Source organism: Budorcas taxicolor, chromosome 20 (genome assembly GCF_023091745.1).
Source record: "Budorcas taxicolor isolate Tak-1 chromosome 20, Takin1.1, whole genome shotgun sequence".
Lineage (NCBI taxonomy): Eukaryota > Metazoa > Chordata > Mammalia > Artiodactyla > Bovidae > Budorcas > Budorcas taxicolor.
In genome coordinates, this window is record NC_068929.1 from 31,241,217 (window position 1) to 31,258,914 (window position 17,698).

The 17,698-nt window shown below is 46.6% G+C and overlaps 1 protein-coding gene across 1 annotated transcript; it reads right to left on the bottom strand.

Annotated features, from left to right (window-relative positions):
• Positions 1–2,246: 2,246 nt before the first annotated feature.
• Positions 2,247–11,812, bottom strand: ISL1 (ISL LIM homeobox 1). Its single transcript, XM_052659309.1, has 6 exons — positions 11,785–11,812; positions 10,776–10,965; positions 7,837–8,096; positions 5,787–6,073; positions 4,392–4,559; positions 2,247–2,363 (listed from the first exon to the last, which is right to left on the bottom strand). Exons 1-6 carry the CDS (start codon positions 11,810–11,812, stop codon positions 2,247–2,249), a joined length of 1,050 nt encoding a protein of 349 aa, XP_052515269.1.
• Between the last annotated feature and the right edge of the window lie 5,886 nt (positions 11,813–17,698).

A 17,698-nucleotide genomic window follows, 5' to 3' on the forward strand; every position in this document is an offset into this window, starting at 1 on the left:
TCCGTAGGGGCACACGCCACGAGACACACGATGACAGTACGTTAGCTTTCGTGTTTATTACGAGTTGTCAGATGTTTAAAAAGGCATTACACTCGCGCGTACAAATGCATCCCGTTTCTAAAGAGCCAGGGTATCATGCTGGGGCGGGGGGAGCAGAGGGGACAGGGTGGACCCCCAAATCCTGGCTCTATACCCGCAAACGAACCGAGAAGCCTGCTGATTTCCAGCAAGGCCATTTCTCTGTCCCTGGGTTCTGCCTCTAGCACAGGAGCTGCGGCTCAATGCCAGCGGGAAAGGTGTGAGCGCGCACGTCCACGAAACTCAGACCGCCGACAGGGCGGTGGAGCACGCGACGCGGACCCCTGCCCATAAAAGGCAGTTCCCGACCGAGCCCCCGCAGCGCTTCTCCACCCTAACCCACCACCCTCCTAAGGTTTGGGGGACCGGAGTTGGGGGAGAGAGAAGAGGAGGGGGCGGGTAGGAAACCAGTTGGAAGCGGCGGTGGGAGGAAGAGGCAAGGAAAGACCCACGCTGGCTCGTCTGGGAATTGGTGAGAAAACTCCCCTCTTTTGGCCTGGTCTTCTGCGCAAATAAAGCAGCATTTCTCTATCGGCTGACAGCCTCCACTGGTAAATAATGGTCATACTTCACTGGCTAGGCAGAAAGCCTCTCTTTTAGCGAGAGCTTATACTTGAAATATGGGTCGTTTCAATAATCCCAAGCAGGCGACTTTGGTAGAAAGCACTCTAAGATAAAAATAGTGACTTGATCAAAATCCTTTTTAAGCAGGACCTTCTTCCTATTTTCGGTGGGGTGGCATGGGATAGGATGGAGGGTAGGGCAACAAGAGGAGGAAAGAAAGGTGGGGAAAGGACTGAGGATATTTTTAAAAAGGCAATAACATTATCACAGCTGAGAGTTAATAAGCTTCCGACCAGTTTCCCCCAACTATTGAAATGCAAATTTGCAAGCTTCACCTTAACTATCTGCAATAAAATATCACACCTATTGTATGTCAGTTCACCCCATTCACATGCAGTCCTTAATTTCAGACATTTTAATGACTTAACTTGTAAACATATAAAAGAGGGACCCTGGATCATTGCATTTATTTATTTATCTATGCCAAACATTTATTGGTGAAATAGTCCTGAAGATATAATTCTACATATGGCGCTTTCATTTCACATAATATTAAAAAAAAAGACAAAACAAATAGAATTAGACATATAATTCAAAGACCACGGTACAACCTTTATCTTTTTCTTTTTTACTTCAGCAAACAAAAAATAATGTCAAATGACATGAAAAGTGGCAAGTCTTCCGACAATAAATAATAAATTACTTTATAATTTTTGCAATGCAAGAGCAAACAAAAAAAAAGTTTCCTTTTTTCCTCTTTATTTCCAGAGAGAGAGAAAACAGTCATTTTAACCAATAACTATACACATCTTTGGGGGAAAAGTTCTTGGACGGACACAAGTCAAACACAATCCCGAGACGCTTGTGGCAAAATAGAGGTAACCTTGTTGCAATGCTTTATAAGTTGGTTTTTAAATCTGAATTCAAAAACCTTTAAAGTCGCTTCAGACTTCTTGATAGAGGATGGATCTCAAAAAAAAGAGGGGGGAGGGGCAAAAGGCAAAAAGAAATCAGCTACAGGACATGCTAGAGACCCAGGATTTCAATTAACCCCTTGTTAAAGTCAACTAAAAACATCGCAAACCAAGCAGCTCCACCTTCTTGAAAGAACTCTTTCAGCCAAAGAGGCCAGTTTCTCTTCCTGCTCATTTGCTGGAGCTCCTGTTTGGCAAGGCAATGACCAATATAGAAACAGCACCATTCAGAATAAGATGGACTAGAAAATCTCTATTTCTGCTTTTCTCTAGATGTGCAGTGAAATGAAAATGCTTTTTTTGAGATCCTTGAATATAAATCCTCTACGTTTCAAAAACGTCTTTTTTTTTTTTTTTTCTTTCAGTATTCCTAAGGTCATTGGATAGCGTTATGTTGGGTTTGGGTTTTGTTTGCTGTTTTAATTCTAGTAAAATCCCATGATTGTCTTCACAGTGTTGCTACCATATCACCTTGTCATTAAAACAGACTTCGTGCATTTCATGGAGCATTCATTTTCTCGATTCAGTTTTCATTGACTGGGTCGTTAAATACTTTTGTTTCGGAGTTCAACATTATAATTTCCCACTTTCTCCAACAGGGAAAAAAAAATACGTCTGAATGAATGTTCCTCATGCCTCAATTGGACTGGCTACCATGCTGTTAGGTGTATCTGGGAGCTGAGAGGACATCGACGCCACTTCACTGCCAGTGGAATTAGAGCCCGGTCCTCCTTCTGAAAAATTAACCTGCACAGAAGGTTGAGATATGAATAAAGGAGGCTATGATCATATTCACAAAAGGATTATAAACTCGTCTTGTGTGTGTGTGTAGACAGATAGATATAGAGATATCCGCATATATAATTGAATTTTAACAGGCTTAAAGAAAACCTATAAGGAAAAAAAAATGAAAAGAAATCCTCTCACTTTCCCATCTTCCAAGAGATCTGTTTTAAATGAAACTGAATTCCCAACATTATGTTGCATTAAATTATTTAAGAACAAATGTGTTTCCCACTGTAAAATGGCATTGCAACTCTACCATGCACGCTGAAAATAAAATTATCCTGCCGGCTACATGTTGCCCTGGGAGCAGGCGAGTTCTCAGTCTCCAGGCATCAAAGCCTCTCTTCTCGAGTTGAAAAATCCATAACATAACGCTTAGATCCTTTGACGGGAGATTCAGAGAAGGCTCCAGAGAACAATGATTAACTCCTCAGAGAGTTCACAGCAGGGGCTTTCTTCCTTCTTGTTGGTCCTGCTGCCTTTTGGCCTCTTTTTCTCTTTCAATCAGGCTCTTCCTTCCGAGAGGAGACCCATATATTATAACGTCACCCACATTATAAATATCTGGCTCCTTCTCTTAAGTCCAAAGTATTCTGTTGCTGTTGTAAACCTTCTTCTCCACTCTGCTCTCAACACTCCCCACCCCCCACCCCCCACCCCCCCCCCACTCTTTGGCTGCTCTCAGCTGACACTAAAGATTCAGAAGGTGCAAACACTTGGCTGCCCTGAAACCTCCCCTTACCTGCCTTCTATGATCCAAATAACTGGCAAGATTAGCGTGACATTAAAAATCAGCTCGTTTTCCCAATTCCAGGGTCTACCTTTCTTCCTACCTTATTGAACTTTCCCACTGTGACGGTCAAGGGACTTTTCAAATTTGCCTCCTTAAGACTGGCCCATTTGCAAACAGACACCTGGGCCAAACCCTTTTTAATGCACTGCCTGTGGTCCCTCACCCAATTGTGGCCACAAAGAAAGAAAATGCCCTCCAGGTAAATGTGAGGGTAAAATACTAACCTCAATTCAAGCTTTATTTTCAAAGAAGGGAACAAGTTTTTATGATGGATCATGTTTTATAGAACAAGATTCTATAGGGCTGTTTATTATTTAAGAAAAAAAAAAAAGCCTTATGAACATGTCATATCACAAGGACATAACTTAATAATCTTAGTTATCTTTACCCTTAAGCCTTTTGTAGGTGAAAGGTGAGTTGATTTTCTCTTCTCTGGATGTGTAAAACATTAATGCTAAGAGAGGCTTTTATATTCTTATCTGATTGATAGAACTCTGGTTACTTTTGCTATACATGCCCCACAGAATATGACTGTGTATGCTATTTGAATTTATACCCTAAAAAAATGTTTAAGCAGTCCAACATTTTAGATTAAGATACAGTCCCAGAAAGGGATATAGTTACAAAAAGCATCAGTCATATATCTGAATAACTGAACTCTTTATTGATATGTTTGAAAATTCCAACTATGGGTGCCCGCTAACCATTGATAATAAAATTGATTATGTATCACAACACTGATTATTATTATAATCACCTTGATTTAGGGCCTTAACAAGATCATTCTCTAGGAGCTGAGGAAGGAGTCTATTTACTAGCTGCTGATCAAAATGCCAAGGTGATCTCTAATGTCCCTTTTGACTCTGTAAGTTGGAGATGTATGATGCTGCAACCCAGTACACCCCTTCCCACATGTGTCGAGTGAGTTAGGTATCTTGAAGCTAATCCCTAAGAGCAGGCCTGATTGATAAAAAATTCAACATAAATGGTCAAATTACAAAGTCTCATAGAATAGACTCACAAGAGGCCTGTTTTCCTTGCATTCCTTCCTTCCATCAGGCCTCCCTTGGCTCTCCCCAACCCTAGGGCTAGAGTGGCCCCCTCCATACTCCCAGAATCTTTAATTGTGTGACAGTTTGATCAGAATCTCCTTTCTTTGGAGATTCAGCCTCCCCACTCTGGGAGCTGACACTTACCAGTTGCTGAAAAGCCGGCTGATCGATGTCACTCTGCAAGGCGAAGTCACTGAGTACTTTCCAAGGCGGCTGGTAACTTTGCACCTCCACTGGGTTTGCCTGTAAGCCACCGTCATGTCTCTCCGGACTGGCAGCCACCATGGGAGTTCCTGTCATCCCTTGGATATTCTGTGAATAGGCACCCCCCAAACCCAACATGTTAATGAGCAAACTCCCTCCCTCCATTGTCTATGCAGGCTAAACAAATATACCCTGGTATTATCTTATCTATATAGTTGCCTTTATTGACTCAGTTAATCTGCTGCACCTATGCATATTAGCCAGGGTTCAGTTTAGTTTTATTATGTTTTGTTTTTCTGCTTCTGTGGGCTGAGCTATTAGCTATGCTTGAACCTTAGGAAGTGAAATGCTGTCTGAACTTTCTTCTTTCCCCTTACATTCAGTGGTCATCTCAGTTTCCCCTGTCTGCCTTCCCAAGCCACAGCATCTTAGCAGAAAGCTGGAGCAGCATGGGCCTCCCTTCAGCCTCTAGACATGGTGGTTTTCTGGGCAGTTTCAGTGAATCAGACTTTTGGTTAGATTTTCTCCAGGTAATTCTCTGGGAGCCAACCCCCACTTCCAAGCATTTGGGTCTGGCGGCTATTGTGCTGTTATGCACTAACCAACTTCGAAAGTGCCCTGGCCCAGGCTTGGCTGGTCTGCCACATTTAATGACAGCAGGTTTTATGGCATTTAAAAATAGGGCCTAAGCAGTAAAAAGGAAAAGCTTAAAAAAAAAACAAAAACCCAACTCTTTAACTTAACCAGGAGGCCTACCTGGTGGGTGCTGTCCTGCCCCAGGGATGCCAGGGGCCTGACATCTCTGGAGACCTGGGCTTGACCTGGAGCAGAGGGTGTCCTATTTTCATGGGTCACCTTGGGGACTTTCCTGGCCTGGGGGCTCTGCAGCAGGCTTCCCACCAAGGGGCGCCCAGAGTGACCCTGGATTAAATAGGAAAGCAAGGATTCCTCCCTTCCTCCCCTCGGGTGTCTGAGTAACTGATAACCAGCACTTTGGCAAACCAGCTCAAGGCCTCTCTGCCCACAGTGGGGACGACTGCCCTCCCGATTTGGGATGGGGCAGGGGTGCGAAACCGGAGGGCTCGAGAGCCCACCCATGTGGGCTGGGGGCGGGTGGGCCTCCAACCCGCAGGAGGGGCCTCCTGGAGCAGCTGGGGCCCTGGCGGGAGGGCCAGGGGCGGTGGCCTCTCCCCGGGGTGCGGCTGGGAGTGAGGGGCCGCCAAGGCTAGCTCCTGCTCGGGAGCCGGAGAGAGAGAGCCGGCCCATCTGGGCAGACAGCACGCACGTCTCCTCCGCTTCCCCCTTGAGCCCCCTGCCCGGCCCAGGGCCACTCACAGTTTTATCATTGGGCTGCTGTTGCTGGAGCTGCTTCATCATGATGCTCCGCTTCTTATCCTTGCACCGTTTGTTCTGAAACCAGACCCGGATCACACGGGGACTGAGGCCGGTCATCTCCACCAGTTGCTCCTTCATGAGCGCATCGGGCCGGGGGTTGGCGGCGTAGCAGGTCCGCAAGGTGTGCAGCTGCTTCTCGTTCAGCACAGTCCGCACGCGGGTGGTCTTCTCGGGCTGCTTGTGGACGTGGGGCCGCAGGGCCGGCTGCCGGGCGGAGATGGGCTCGGCTGCGGGGCAAGGGGCGCGGTGAGCGCGGGCTGGGCCGCCCGCCTGCCCGCGCCGATCCGGGAAAACGGGACAATGGCCAGCGCTTTGCGACCTCGACAGACAAAGCAGAGGCGGCAGAGGTGGGGGTGCGGGACGCAAAAGGGAGAATGAAATCTCGCTCTCTAATCTTAAGAGGTCAACGCTAAGTAGTCTGGACCCAAGAAAGCGGCCTCCGCCCCTGCTCGAGTCAACGCGCATCTCTCAGGTTCTGTCTCCCGGCTCACAGCAAGGGTGGCATCGTTCTTCCTAGTTTCTCCTCCCTTCTCGCCTTTCCTAGTACGCAGATGGGGCCCAGGTTCCCCTCCCCCAACTCACAGGCCCTACAAGGGAAGGAAAGGCAGAACACCCAGTGACAACGAGGCACACTACCCCCGTGGGATGTCTGCAACTAAGGCAGAGAAGAATTCTGCCGGAGAGCGTTGAACTTCAGTCCCCAGAGGGCAGTTATGTCAAGAGGATAAAGAAATTCGGTATTTCGGCCGTCTCTCCAGCTTCTGATCCTTCGTACTCTACCTGGATCTACTAAATCTACCTAGACGGTTCCTGATGCTATCTGCTCCCCAGAAAAGGAAAACCGAAACTCTTTAGAGCTGCCCGGCCTCTAGAGAAAAGACAGTTGGGGCATGCTCCTGACCCCCTCCCAATACTCTACGTGTTCCACAACAGGGTCCAGGTTGCACTAACAGAAGTTGCCACCACTGGCTTTGCTCCCCTGCAAGTTAAGTCATAACCCCTCCCATCCCCTCGACAGAATTCTGCCAGAAAAGCAGAGCGGGAAGAGCTGTAGATTTTTCACCACCAGGGTTCCGGGCGGATTGATACTTTTAAAAATACACCAGGATAGTTCCATTCAAGACCAGAAGGCAGGTTTGGAAACATTGTCGGCCTTTTTACCTGTGGCCCCCACTCTGGGCCAACCCTGTTCTATTTCTACTCTCCTTCCTGGGCCACGGGCCCTCAGATCTGTGTGTTACAAATCTTGCATTTTTCCGGGACCCCCGGGGTCAGGTCAACACCTATGAGGTCAACTCGGTGTCACGGCAACAGGCCCGAAGATGAAATTCTCACCAAATCAAGTAGAATGAACGGTTTAAAGAGGCAAGCTCCCTTTAAAAGTCAATTACTGCAGATTAGCTTGTTGACAGTTTTAAATGACGGCTCTGTGCGAAGGCTTGCAATTATTAAAACTATCTTTTTAGGTCCCCTGTCTCACAAAGGGATGAAGATACACTTTAAAAATATTTTGGAGTGTGGGGCAGTTGGCAAGGAAAAGGAATTGAGGGGCTAACTTGACTCAAGCTTCCTTCATTGGGTTAAAGGAGGAAGCTCCAGGGACCCAGAGCTCCACCCCTTTAATTAGGCAGCCGCAGAGAATACCTGGAGGGAAGCTGAAGCCCCAGAAAGCCACGGTTTGGAGGCCAAGGTGAACTGGAAGTACTGTTTGGGCGTGTGTATACATGCATGAACAAGCGGTGTATATTCGCGGGCACCCACACAGACACACAGACGTGTAGTGTAGGTGTGCCAGGAGAGTCAAGGGAGACACTGAGTGCATGGGACCTGGCCGCAAAAAGAGGGAAGCACTGTGCAAACCGCACCCAGAACGCTCCGTCTAACTGGCAGCTGCAGCGGCCGCCGCGTGGGTCCCAAGATCGCGGCGCTGCGCGGGCCTCGCCTGGCGCCGGCCTCCCCGAGGAGGGCCTCCCTCTGCTCCCAGGAGTACCTGCCATTTGCAGCGGCCGCGCCGGGTGCAAGGGGCTGAGCGGGTCGCCGGCGCCCAGGCTGGCCCTCTCCACCACGTCGTGGTCGGCGCGGCAGAAGAGCCCGTCCTCCCGCAGCGCGAACTCATCCCCGGGGATAAGCTGGCGGCTGCAGGCCACGCAGCGGAAACACTCGATGTGGTACACCTTGGAGCGCGCGCGCATCACGAAGTCGTTTTTGCTGAAGCCGATGCTGCACTTGGCGCATTTGATCCCGTACAACCTGCGCGGGAGTGGGATGGGGAGCGGGCCGTGAAGGGAGGGAAGCAAAGAGAGAGAGGGAGTCACTTCAGGCGGGCGCTGCCCCGGGTCTAGGGTCGCTGGCGGCCACAACGCCCTGAGACACTGAAATCAGCATTAGCAGGCAAGTTGGGAACGGGAGGATGGAAACGATTAGATTTCTCTTTTCCCGCTCCGTTTCCCTTGCCTATGAACCTCTGTGTGTCGGTCTGTACCTCTTAGTTGAGAATGCCCAGTCCAAACTAGAGAGAAATGTTTGATGTGTTGGAAGCCTGGGCGGCTGCTCCAGCGACCAGTACCCGGGTGGCTCTTGCTGCTCTTGGCAGGAAGGAATCCCGGGGTGAATTCCGGGAGCCACTGGTCCCACATTTTCACCTTCCTATCCCCCAATTCCTGCTGTTAGAAACGTCTCTAAAACTGCAACCTGCATCCTCCTTTCAAAAGAAAATGAGGTTGGGCAATGAGACTGACCCCCACAGAACATACACAAATGCACAGGCATTAGAACAAAATGAAACCTCTGAGGGTTTCCAGAGTCCTTTCTGCATCAGGAGCCCACTGCTGTTTCCCCAGCTAAAGATTGTTTCCTCAGGCAACAATGTTACCAAAAAGTTTCCTCTCCATTCTTCCTCTTATTATTATTTTAATCTGCTTGGGTTCCTTCCATCAGTCGCTTAAGTATCTACCTCTATTTCTGTCTGTCTGAGAACCGTGACCTGCCAGAAAAATGAAAAGACCCACTTCTAAAGTCTTCCTTGCGGCTCACCTTTCCTTACCAACAGACAATCCTTGCAGGTTTCATCTAGAGGCCCTGCCCTGGCCCCCTCTCCATATATCACTAATAACCAGCGCAGGGGGCATTCCTACAAACAGAGAGAATGGAGGAGAGGCAAAGACCCACACAAAGAGGGGCAGTGGGGGGAACCTCGCTCCCCCAAGGGGAGAAAGGTTTTGGGAAATCTCAACAGTCTGTTCTCTTACAACTACAGGATTTCAAAGGGACACACACAGTTGCACACAGGCAAGCGCGCGCACACACACACAGTTGAAAGAGTGGAGAAGAAAAGGTAAAAGCAATTGGTTCCTTCCACAAGCATGTATGCAGAATTAGGCACATGCACGTCTGAATACAGCTGAGCAAAACACGACCCCCACAGGAGCAGTGGCCCCCTCTCCAGAATCTGGAGCTCATACACCAATCAAGTAAACAATTGAAAACGGCTCATTTGTCAGAGGTTAGAAGGTAGATTCAAAAGTTTTCCTTCCCTCCGCCTACTCCATGTGAGATCTGCCATTTCATAGGATGAGGACTTTACCTTGCCTGTGACCAAACAATTGGGAAAATCCCTCCCCCTTCCTCCAGCTCCCCACTTCCCCTCTTGGCTCTCATTCTCCTCTCCCATCACCGAAGTATTAATAAACTTTTTCCCCCTGCACTGTTCACCTTTATCTACTAAAATTATGCTCTCCACTTCATGGTTTGAAAATAAGAAAAAATACTGAACACCAAGTGAGCAGGGGAAAAAAAAATCGTTAACTGCATACTTAAATCCTAACTAAACTTTAAGTTCTCAGCTCCATAAACTCTGTAACTTTCAAAGCTAATTACTTGTTAATAGCCAGTAGACAATTTATTTTTAAAGATAATATTTTTATTATTCAATGTAATAATGAAGGTGTTATCTCTTCTGTTTTGTGTTTAAAACAATAATATTTTCTTTGGAAATTCTACTTCCTTCCTTAGGCAGAAAATAAAATTTCTGACATATGTATACACAAGTCTGAGAAAATTTGAGATTGGCAATGCATGAAGTTTAGATGCAGAATAAATTGAAAGAAAAAAACTCAGGACGTTCCTTATGTGATTTTATTCTTGTCAGTATGGGCAATTCGCTCATTTTATCAGTTAACCAGATTTTAATGTGAGAAAGGAAGCTGTTCAATTATCTAAATATAGTGATTGTTCATAGACAGATGATGGGCAATTTGATCTGCTCTGTCTAGTTCATCAGCTCAGATAAGATAAGAAGACAGTCAGATGTCACCAAAGGGTTAATATTTAAAAAGATTAAATCTCCGGGTGGTTTTTACAGAGAATATTTGGGTTGGTTTTTAAATTTTCCAAGCAAGGATCCCTTACCCCAAAATAAAGGGCAGCACCTCTATTTGCTCTTGCAAAGTACACTTTTAAACATGTCTAGGTCAAACTTTTATTTTACCTATTGCATTGACGTCTTCAGAGAATCTGGAAGTTACTAATAAAATAAAAAGGAAAAACACTGTATGATAGAATAAAATCCAACCTTTTAAAAAAAGTTTAGAAACCCCAACTTATCCATCCTGAATTTTTAAAGTTTGTTTTGGAAAGGGGAGGGTAACAGGAAAATAATTTCAGCATCACAAATTCAAAGAGCAATTAAAGCTTCAAACCACATTATTTATGAAAACCACTACATTGAGTCTCATTTTTTTCCTCTGAAAAGTAAAATGAACAGCACAGTTTAATTTACGTATTACATTTTACAGGGGTAACTTCTTTCTGCACGCTAGTACCCATTAAGGCATACTCTGGCAAAAGACAAAGCCACACAAAATAATAAATAACGAATGGGGAGAGGAAGGGGACTCTCACAAAATGAAGTAAACGGTATAAATGGCGTACCTGATATAATCTCTTTTACAGTAGGTTTTCCCATCTCTAACAAAGCACGTACAGCTCTCGTCCAAATACTGATTACACTCCGCACATTTCAAACATGCCGCATGCCATTCCAAATCCGGAGAAACCCTCAGAATATACTGATCGTGAATTTGATTGCCGCAACCAACACACAGGGAAATCAGACGTTTTTCTGAAATGAAAATAAATACATGATTGACTAACCGTTTACTTCCTACAGAGATAAACACACTTTTAGTGTCGTTCTCTTATAGGGCGTACTCTGGGAATTTTTTTTTTTTTAAGAGTATTGCACTTTGGGATGGTAATTGAAGTGTGCCATCAAAACCTTGACTCATTTTTAAAAGGAGGTGGAATATATATAAAATGCAGATTTGAATAGTCTGCATTTGCAAGCCTAGCACGCAATCAAACCCGTTCATTTTGTTATTTCTTTTCCCTCCCTCCTCCCTCTTTGCCATAATCATTGGGAAAGATTATGGATAAGTCAAGTCAAAGAAAAGGTTTTGACTAGAAGCGTTAAGTGAACGCAGGGATGTCTATATTTTCCATGAAGCACGCTCTTAAATAGCACATAGGACTGGATATTGTTAGCAAGAGCAGACATCAATACAGTTGTCACTCGTTCTCTTTTGCAAGTCTAATGCTAATTCACATCTCCGGGTATTGTACGTGCTGGCAGATCTTTGCAACAGAATAACCTTCTCGGAGAGCTCCGGAGTCCCAGGGAGAAAACCGCCGCTTAGCACCGGAAGGCTAAGGTTTTGGAGGACACGCAGGCGAATTCAAACACAAGGTACGATCAGTTTCCCGAAGATCGGAACCGACAGCAAGCATGCAGGCGTGGCGGCAACAAGAAAAAGCCACCTTCTCTCTCTCTCTCTCTCCAAGCAATGACTCCAACTCCAAAGAGCCCTTGGCACCCGTGCCTGAGAGAGACCCCCGCACAAGAACAGCACACCGAGCCCCACAAGGTAAAATCGCCTCTTACTTTTTGGTGGATCTCCCATGTCTCCCATATCTGTAACAGGGAGTAATGTCCACAGTGAAATGGTGGTTGTACAGTTGGTGAACAGCCCACAGAGAGGATGCTGGAGCTGTGGCTAAGTGGGAAACAGTGGCCCCTGGGGGTGCCAAGGCTGAGAGAGCCCGCTGCCCGGCTGCGCCGCGCCCTCGCTGATCCGGGAGTCCAATTTAAGCCGGCGGAGTTGGCGGAGCGGAGGCGCTGCGGCGGCGCGGACTCGGCGCGGCTCGGGCACCTCTCTTCCTTATCTCTTACTCAAACTTCTCTGCTCCAACTCAGCTCCATCGCCATTGGTCTGACGCAGCGCGCGGGGACGTCAGGCGAGCGCCGCGCCCATTGGCTGCGGGGCGCGCGGCGCAGCTGTTCTGATTATCATATTTCAGCCTCGCTGCCGCGGTGCGCCACTGACCGCTCGGCAAGCCCGCGGGAGAGGATTAGGGCTCCCGGGGCGACTCGCTCGGGGCTCAGACCGCTCTCCCCCGGTGCTCCGGCGGCCCTGGCTTTTGGTCTCCCGTCTCCTCCTTCCGCCCCGCCTTTCCCCTTGCTCCTAGCCGGCCGCGCCGCCAGCGCCCTCGCCTCCTGTCGCGCTGCTCCTCCGCCCTGCGCTCCTGGGGTCCCCGCAGTCCGGCTGGCCGCGTTGCGCGCGGGGCTCACTTTTCCGCCTCCGGTGGCGAGTGGCTGGTGGGTAGGTGTTCTAGATGACGAGGACCCTTCTGGACTTTAGGGGAAGGGCGACTTGGAGCAGGCCGCTTGGCTCGGTTTGGTCTCTCGCTTTGGCACACAGTTCCGGGCCCGGCCGGGCTTGGTTGCCAGGGCGGGTGAGTTCCCGAGTTGTCTGCGCGTGGAGCGCTGGGAGCTGCCTAGGGGAAGACGCCGGTCCTGGGATGAATGGACCCGGAGGAATTGTTCGCTGCTGCTTCCCCAGTACCCCGTAAACCCCTTAACTCAGATCTCCAGAAACGCGGGGTGGGGGTAAAGGGGCGCTTCTTACCTAAGCGGAGAATCAGGTTGGAAGTGCACAGGTATAACCAAGTTGATTCCGCGGATTTCTCTCTCTTTCGGACCCGCGGGGTCTGCTTTGCAGTTTAACTCTAGAACTAATCCGAAGCCTAAGTGCAAAGTGGTCTTCCAGTAGTTTAAAGTTTGCAAAGCTATTACGCCTATCCGATTCTTCTCTCTGCCGGTCTCCTGCCTTTTGTTTTTAAGCAACTGTGTGCAGTTAGCTGGCGGTGTGTAGATCATTGTAAGGACAAGTCTCCACGTCTCTAGAGATTTTAAAAATGCGTCAGTCTAAGGGCCTGAGTAGGGAGGGGTCTAACACAGAAGAACAGTGAAATACCTATTTCATTCACCGGCTGTGTTTACCTTATCATTTTCTCTCGAGAAACAACCTGGAGAGAGAAGAATGGTGACTTCAACTCGCCGGTAACCCTCTTGAATAATTTCTTACATGTTCCATGATATCTCACTGTCTCCCCAAAACAAAGTCTCAGGGAGGCCACGAAGAATCCCCCACCCCCCGTCCGCATCTCCAAAAGCTTCTAAACATTGATTCCTTATCTAGTGTGACTGCCAGTTTTATCTGAAAAGGTCCGCAAATGCACGCAGTAGTAGGTTTAATTTCGGTGTCTCATTGCCTTGAGAAAACCCGGTGTGTTAGGAAACTCCTTTCTTTGTATCATTGGTCAGATCTAGCCCTCGATAAGAGCTGTGAGCCCTCCGCCGGCCTGAGGGGCTCGGTTTACAGCAGAGTGCTCCAGAGCGCAGAGAGAAGCAAAGACGCTGAATTTCCTCGTGATATGGCTGGGGCTTTACCAAGAACATGCTTTTGTTTTCTCTCAAGGAAAATTTCTAACTGGATCTCATCCCTTCTATTTCTATTATAAGTTGTATCAGTGTGGGTGTGTGAAATCGAAAGTTAGATGTTGATTCATTTACCAGGTTGGGGATGGGGGGCAGGATGTTTCTGTTTTTGGTTTTTGCTCATAGTTTTCTAGTGTCTCCGGTATTATATGCGTGGAGTCTTTTGTCAGGCTGCTTTGGTAAAACTGATGCTGATAATGACAACATGAAGCAAATCGTCCCAGTATATGGGCATGTTTCCTGTACAGATAACCAAGTTGACACTAGTTTAGTTTAGTTTTGTTTTTAAAAGGCACTATATCCCCAGAAAGCAAATAGAGAATTTTAACCAACCATATTCCATCATGTCACCTTTATAACATGGAATTAAACAACGGAAGCTGCCAGAAGCCTGATGACTTATATTTGAGATCCAGAAAGCACCCTCACTATCCATCCTTCTTCAACCATACACACACACACACACACACACACTCTAAAAAATTAGTGCTGCTGATGATAGCAAGTCCAAAAAGAAAACCTTGGAGGAAAAGCTTCAGGAACTGGCAATTTCATCATAATGAAGACGAGTGTTTCTCTTTCTTCAGCCCATACTGTTACTGTAAATGAGTAGTATTTTCTTAAGAAGTTCTTAAGCTGTTAGAGGTAAGAAGATCATAGAGAAGATACCCTCTGGCAAAGGGAGCAATCTGAGGAAACCCAGTAGTTATATTGCTCCACGATGGATGTACTCAGGAGGTCTGTGTGTTGCTAATACATTTTGCATTAAAATAAAAGAGGATAGCAGGCATTATTGTTTCCCTTCACCTTGAGATTCAAATTTGGTCACAGATTATTCCCCTGTTTCCTTAAGTGATTTCTATACACATTAATGCATCAAACATTTCTGTAAAAAAAAAATTGTAATGTTTTTATAGAATACATCAAACTGTGATTAGCAATATTTTCCCCCGGTATTTGATCACAGGAGCGACCTCTTGTGTTCAAAGGGGGGATTAGACCCTCTTGTCAAAAATGGACTCAATTTTGACCTTTGATATTCTGTTAGGTCAAAAAATCTACCCTTAAAAATAGTTTTGTGAATCCCGTCTGTAAGCTCCTCTACTGATGAGAAAGAAAAGAAAAATATGAGTACTTAGTTACCATTACCTCCGGGCCACCCCAAATATACTTTAGTGTCCTTGAATATAAAAATGATGCTGAGATTTATTAAGTTCTATGTAAGCCTGTGGCATCCGCCCACATGGGTTTATAGTGCTTTTCCACCTAAAATTCCTAGTGGGCTTTATGCCTGTGTTTTGTGTGTTGTTGCTTTCTCTGCTTTGATTAAAATTTAAACATTCTGCATCAAAAATGCCAAATACAGATTCCTATACAAATATCATGTTCTCAAGATACATTTCAAATATTTAAATAGGTTTTGGCTGCCATTGGCAAGTAGCATTACATATTTAGGATTTATTTCCCAACAGCTTCTGGCAGATATAAGTGGATTTTTTATTTTGTTGTTAAAAAGTTTTTTTTTGGCGGGGGGAGGGAATTATGTACAGTAAGGAAGAAAGCTTTTCCTCACCAACTAACCAAAATTAGGAAGGAAAGGCAACTTTGATCAGCTTTCCCTGAACATATTCCTAGGGAGGTGATGCTGTGCTTAGCTCACACCAAGATCAAGTTTGTGAATAACAATTGGAATGCCAGTTTTCCACAAATAAGGTGTTCTGACAGAAATAATAAAACTGAAGGACTTGTATTTTCTGATATCCACAAGTATGTAATTTGGGGGGTCAAAATGAAACATGGATGTATTTTATTCACCTCAGAAAATGTGGAATGGAATACATATATACTTATCCCACTCACACTTTTTGTTTTTACTTTTCCTGTGTAGTCTAATCATGTAGAATAAAGCTATACAAACCATCAGTATCTTAAATCACATCCAAGTGTCAGATAAGATATTTGTATTAAGAGAGTCATGATTAACTGTTTATTTTCCAACCAGAAGGCAGTGGGTATGGATATTTAGAGCTACTTTGCCTCTCCCAATTTCTGGTGGTGGCTTAATGATGAATCAAGAGGATCTGTACTCTAATTTCACAGAAAAATGAAAGCGATGTTCTGTTTGTACCATTGGATAGGAAACGATTGTCTCTTCTTTCCTCTCTCCTTTTACTCCCCACCCCCATAATGCTAAGCAATAATAATAATAAAGCTAGTTGTTAACAACAACAACAAAACTTTAGTCTTGATTCTTACTATATTGCCAGACTCCTGCTGTGATTGTGGTCTTGTTGAGTGTCAGTTGCTTTATTAACCAGTTAAAACAGTCTGGGTGGATTAGCACGAATCTTCTTCTGCACGCAGAGCTTCTTAGCCTGAGTTCAGGTAGATGTGCCTGTCACCAGCGGTCCTGCTCTTCTTTCCTGGCAGACGGCAGCCCGGGAGGCCGCGTTCCTGTGCGGTCTGCTGCTCGGTTCCCAGCCAAGATAGAATTCCACGCTGCCGGCAGCGGCGAAGCCACAAACCTCAGATCAGTCTTGAGAATGCGAGGTTCCGCATCTCATTACCGATAGGACTTCGACCAAGCGAGGACAGAAATTTGCCCCCTCCTTTTAAAATTGTTCTTTTGGAAGTATTTACTATAATTTCACAAAAGCGCCGGCCATGTCAGGTGAAACCCTTTCCTTTAAAAAGTTTTTTGTTTTGTTCTTCTCTGAAACCCTATGTGACTAGGAACAGGCAGTTTTTAACAGGACCAGAGTTCTCCCTGGAGCCCAGGTTGGAGCCAATGAGTGCAAAGGGCTAAGAGGTTCCGACCCCAGGATGAGTTGAACCCTACCTCTGGCAAAACCTTTGTTAAAGGTACCGGATTATCATGGGGGGGGGGGGGGGGGAGGCTGAATTGGAGTCCTGAGGGGGAAAAGCTTTATCCCCCAAGGTCCTGGGCGGTTCAGCTGAAAGCTACCAGAAATGCACAGAATCCAGCAAAGCACCCACGGACCCACCCGAGCTCTCGGGAAACCCGGAGCGAATTAACTCAAGTGTAGCTGATCAAATGACATTCTTTCTGAATGAAGTGACACCGTTTCCCCTACTGCAATCCTGTCGAACCGGCAGGTCTGAATTTAGCGCCAAAGGATTGATTTTCCAGCTCGTACTGGAGGTTTACTGGGAAGGAGAGGGGGAGGGGAGGCGAAGGTACCTTGCTGGAGGTCAAGAGGAGGAGGAGGAGCAGCAGAAAATTACCAGCTCAGCGCGGGAGGGAGTTGGAGGCCAGGAAATCTACCCAGGAAGCCTCAAATAACCTTCTCTCACGTCTCAGAATTCAGCGCTCAAAAAATCAGCCTCAAAATAAGGTGTCCTGGGCTGGAGTCCTCGGGTGGGCTGCGGAGGCGATGTCAAGAGTTATTGCTACTTTCTATGAATTAAACTGGTGGCTAAAGCGTGTCAGGGCCGTGTAATGTAGCTTGAGAGGAGCGTGGGTGGGGGCTGTTTTTAAGTGGAGAGGCAATCACGTAGATCGTGAGAGAGAAGGTGGTTTCGGGGCTGAAGAAAATTATGTAAACGCCAGTGATGGCTAGTCGGTTCAGAAGATATGATTTTAGGGAAAATCTTAAAGGTGGTTGTCTGATTCGACTCCGTGGAGGTGAATGGGAGGCATTGCCCGCGGCGCGTGTGCCTTTAGAATTTTGTACGGCTCCCGATCCGCGCTGTTAAGGAAACTCATTAGTTCTCCCCGACTTTAGGTTGAAAGAATTTGCTTCGCTCCTCTACCTGATAAATTCCAACTGAGAAAGGGGCTCAGGAGACGACCCCTTTTAGGAAGAACGTCATTTGATCAACTCAACCGAGTTAATAACTGGTCTCCCGGAAGGGGTCAAGAACGCCTTCCCTTCCCACCGGCGCAGCGCGCGGCGCCGGGTCGACAACTCCTACCCCAGGTAGCCTCTCACCGAGACCCAGGAAATCCTGCCTGACTCTCCTTTGAAGTCTCAAAGCTTTGCTATCAAGTTTCTGG

What these genes read in the sequence shown, in the direction of transcription:
- ISL1 (XM_052659309.1), bottom strand. Translation starts at nt 11,812, where the DNA reads ATGGGAGACATGGGAGATCCACCAAAAA. An exon ending in AGCAGCCCAATGATAAAACT is followed by an intron (nt 4,560 to 5,786) that starts GTGAGTGGCCCT and finishes GCCTATTCACAG; the next exon opens with AATATCCAAGGGATGACAGG. An exon ending in AGCCGGCTTTTCAGCAACTG is followed by an intron (nt 2,364 to 4,391) that starts GTAAGTGTCAGC and finishes CCTTCTGTGCAG; the next exon opens with GTTAATTTTTCAGAAGGAGG.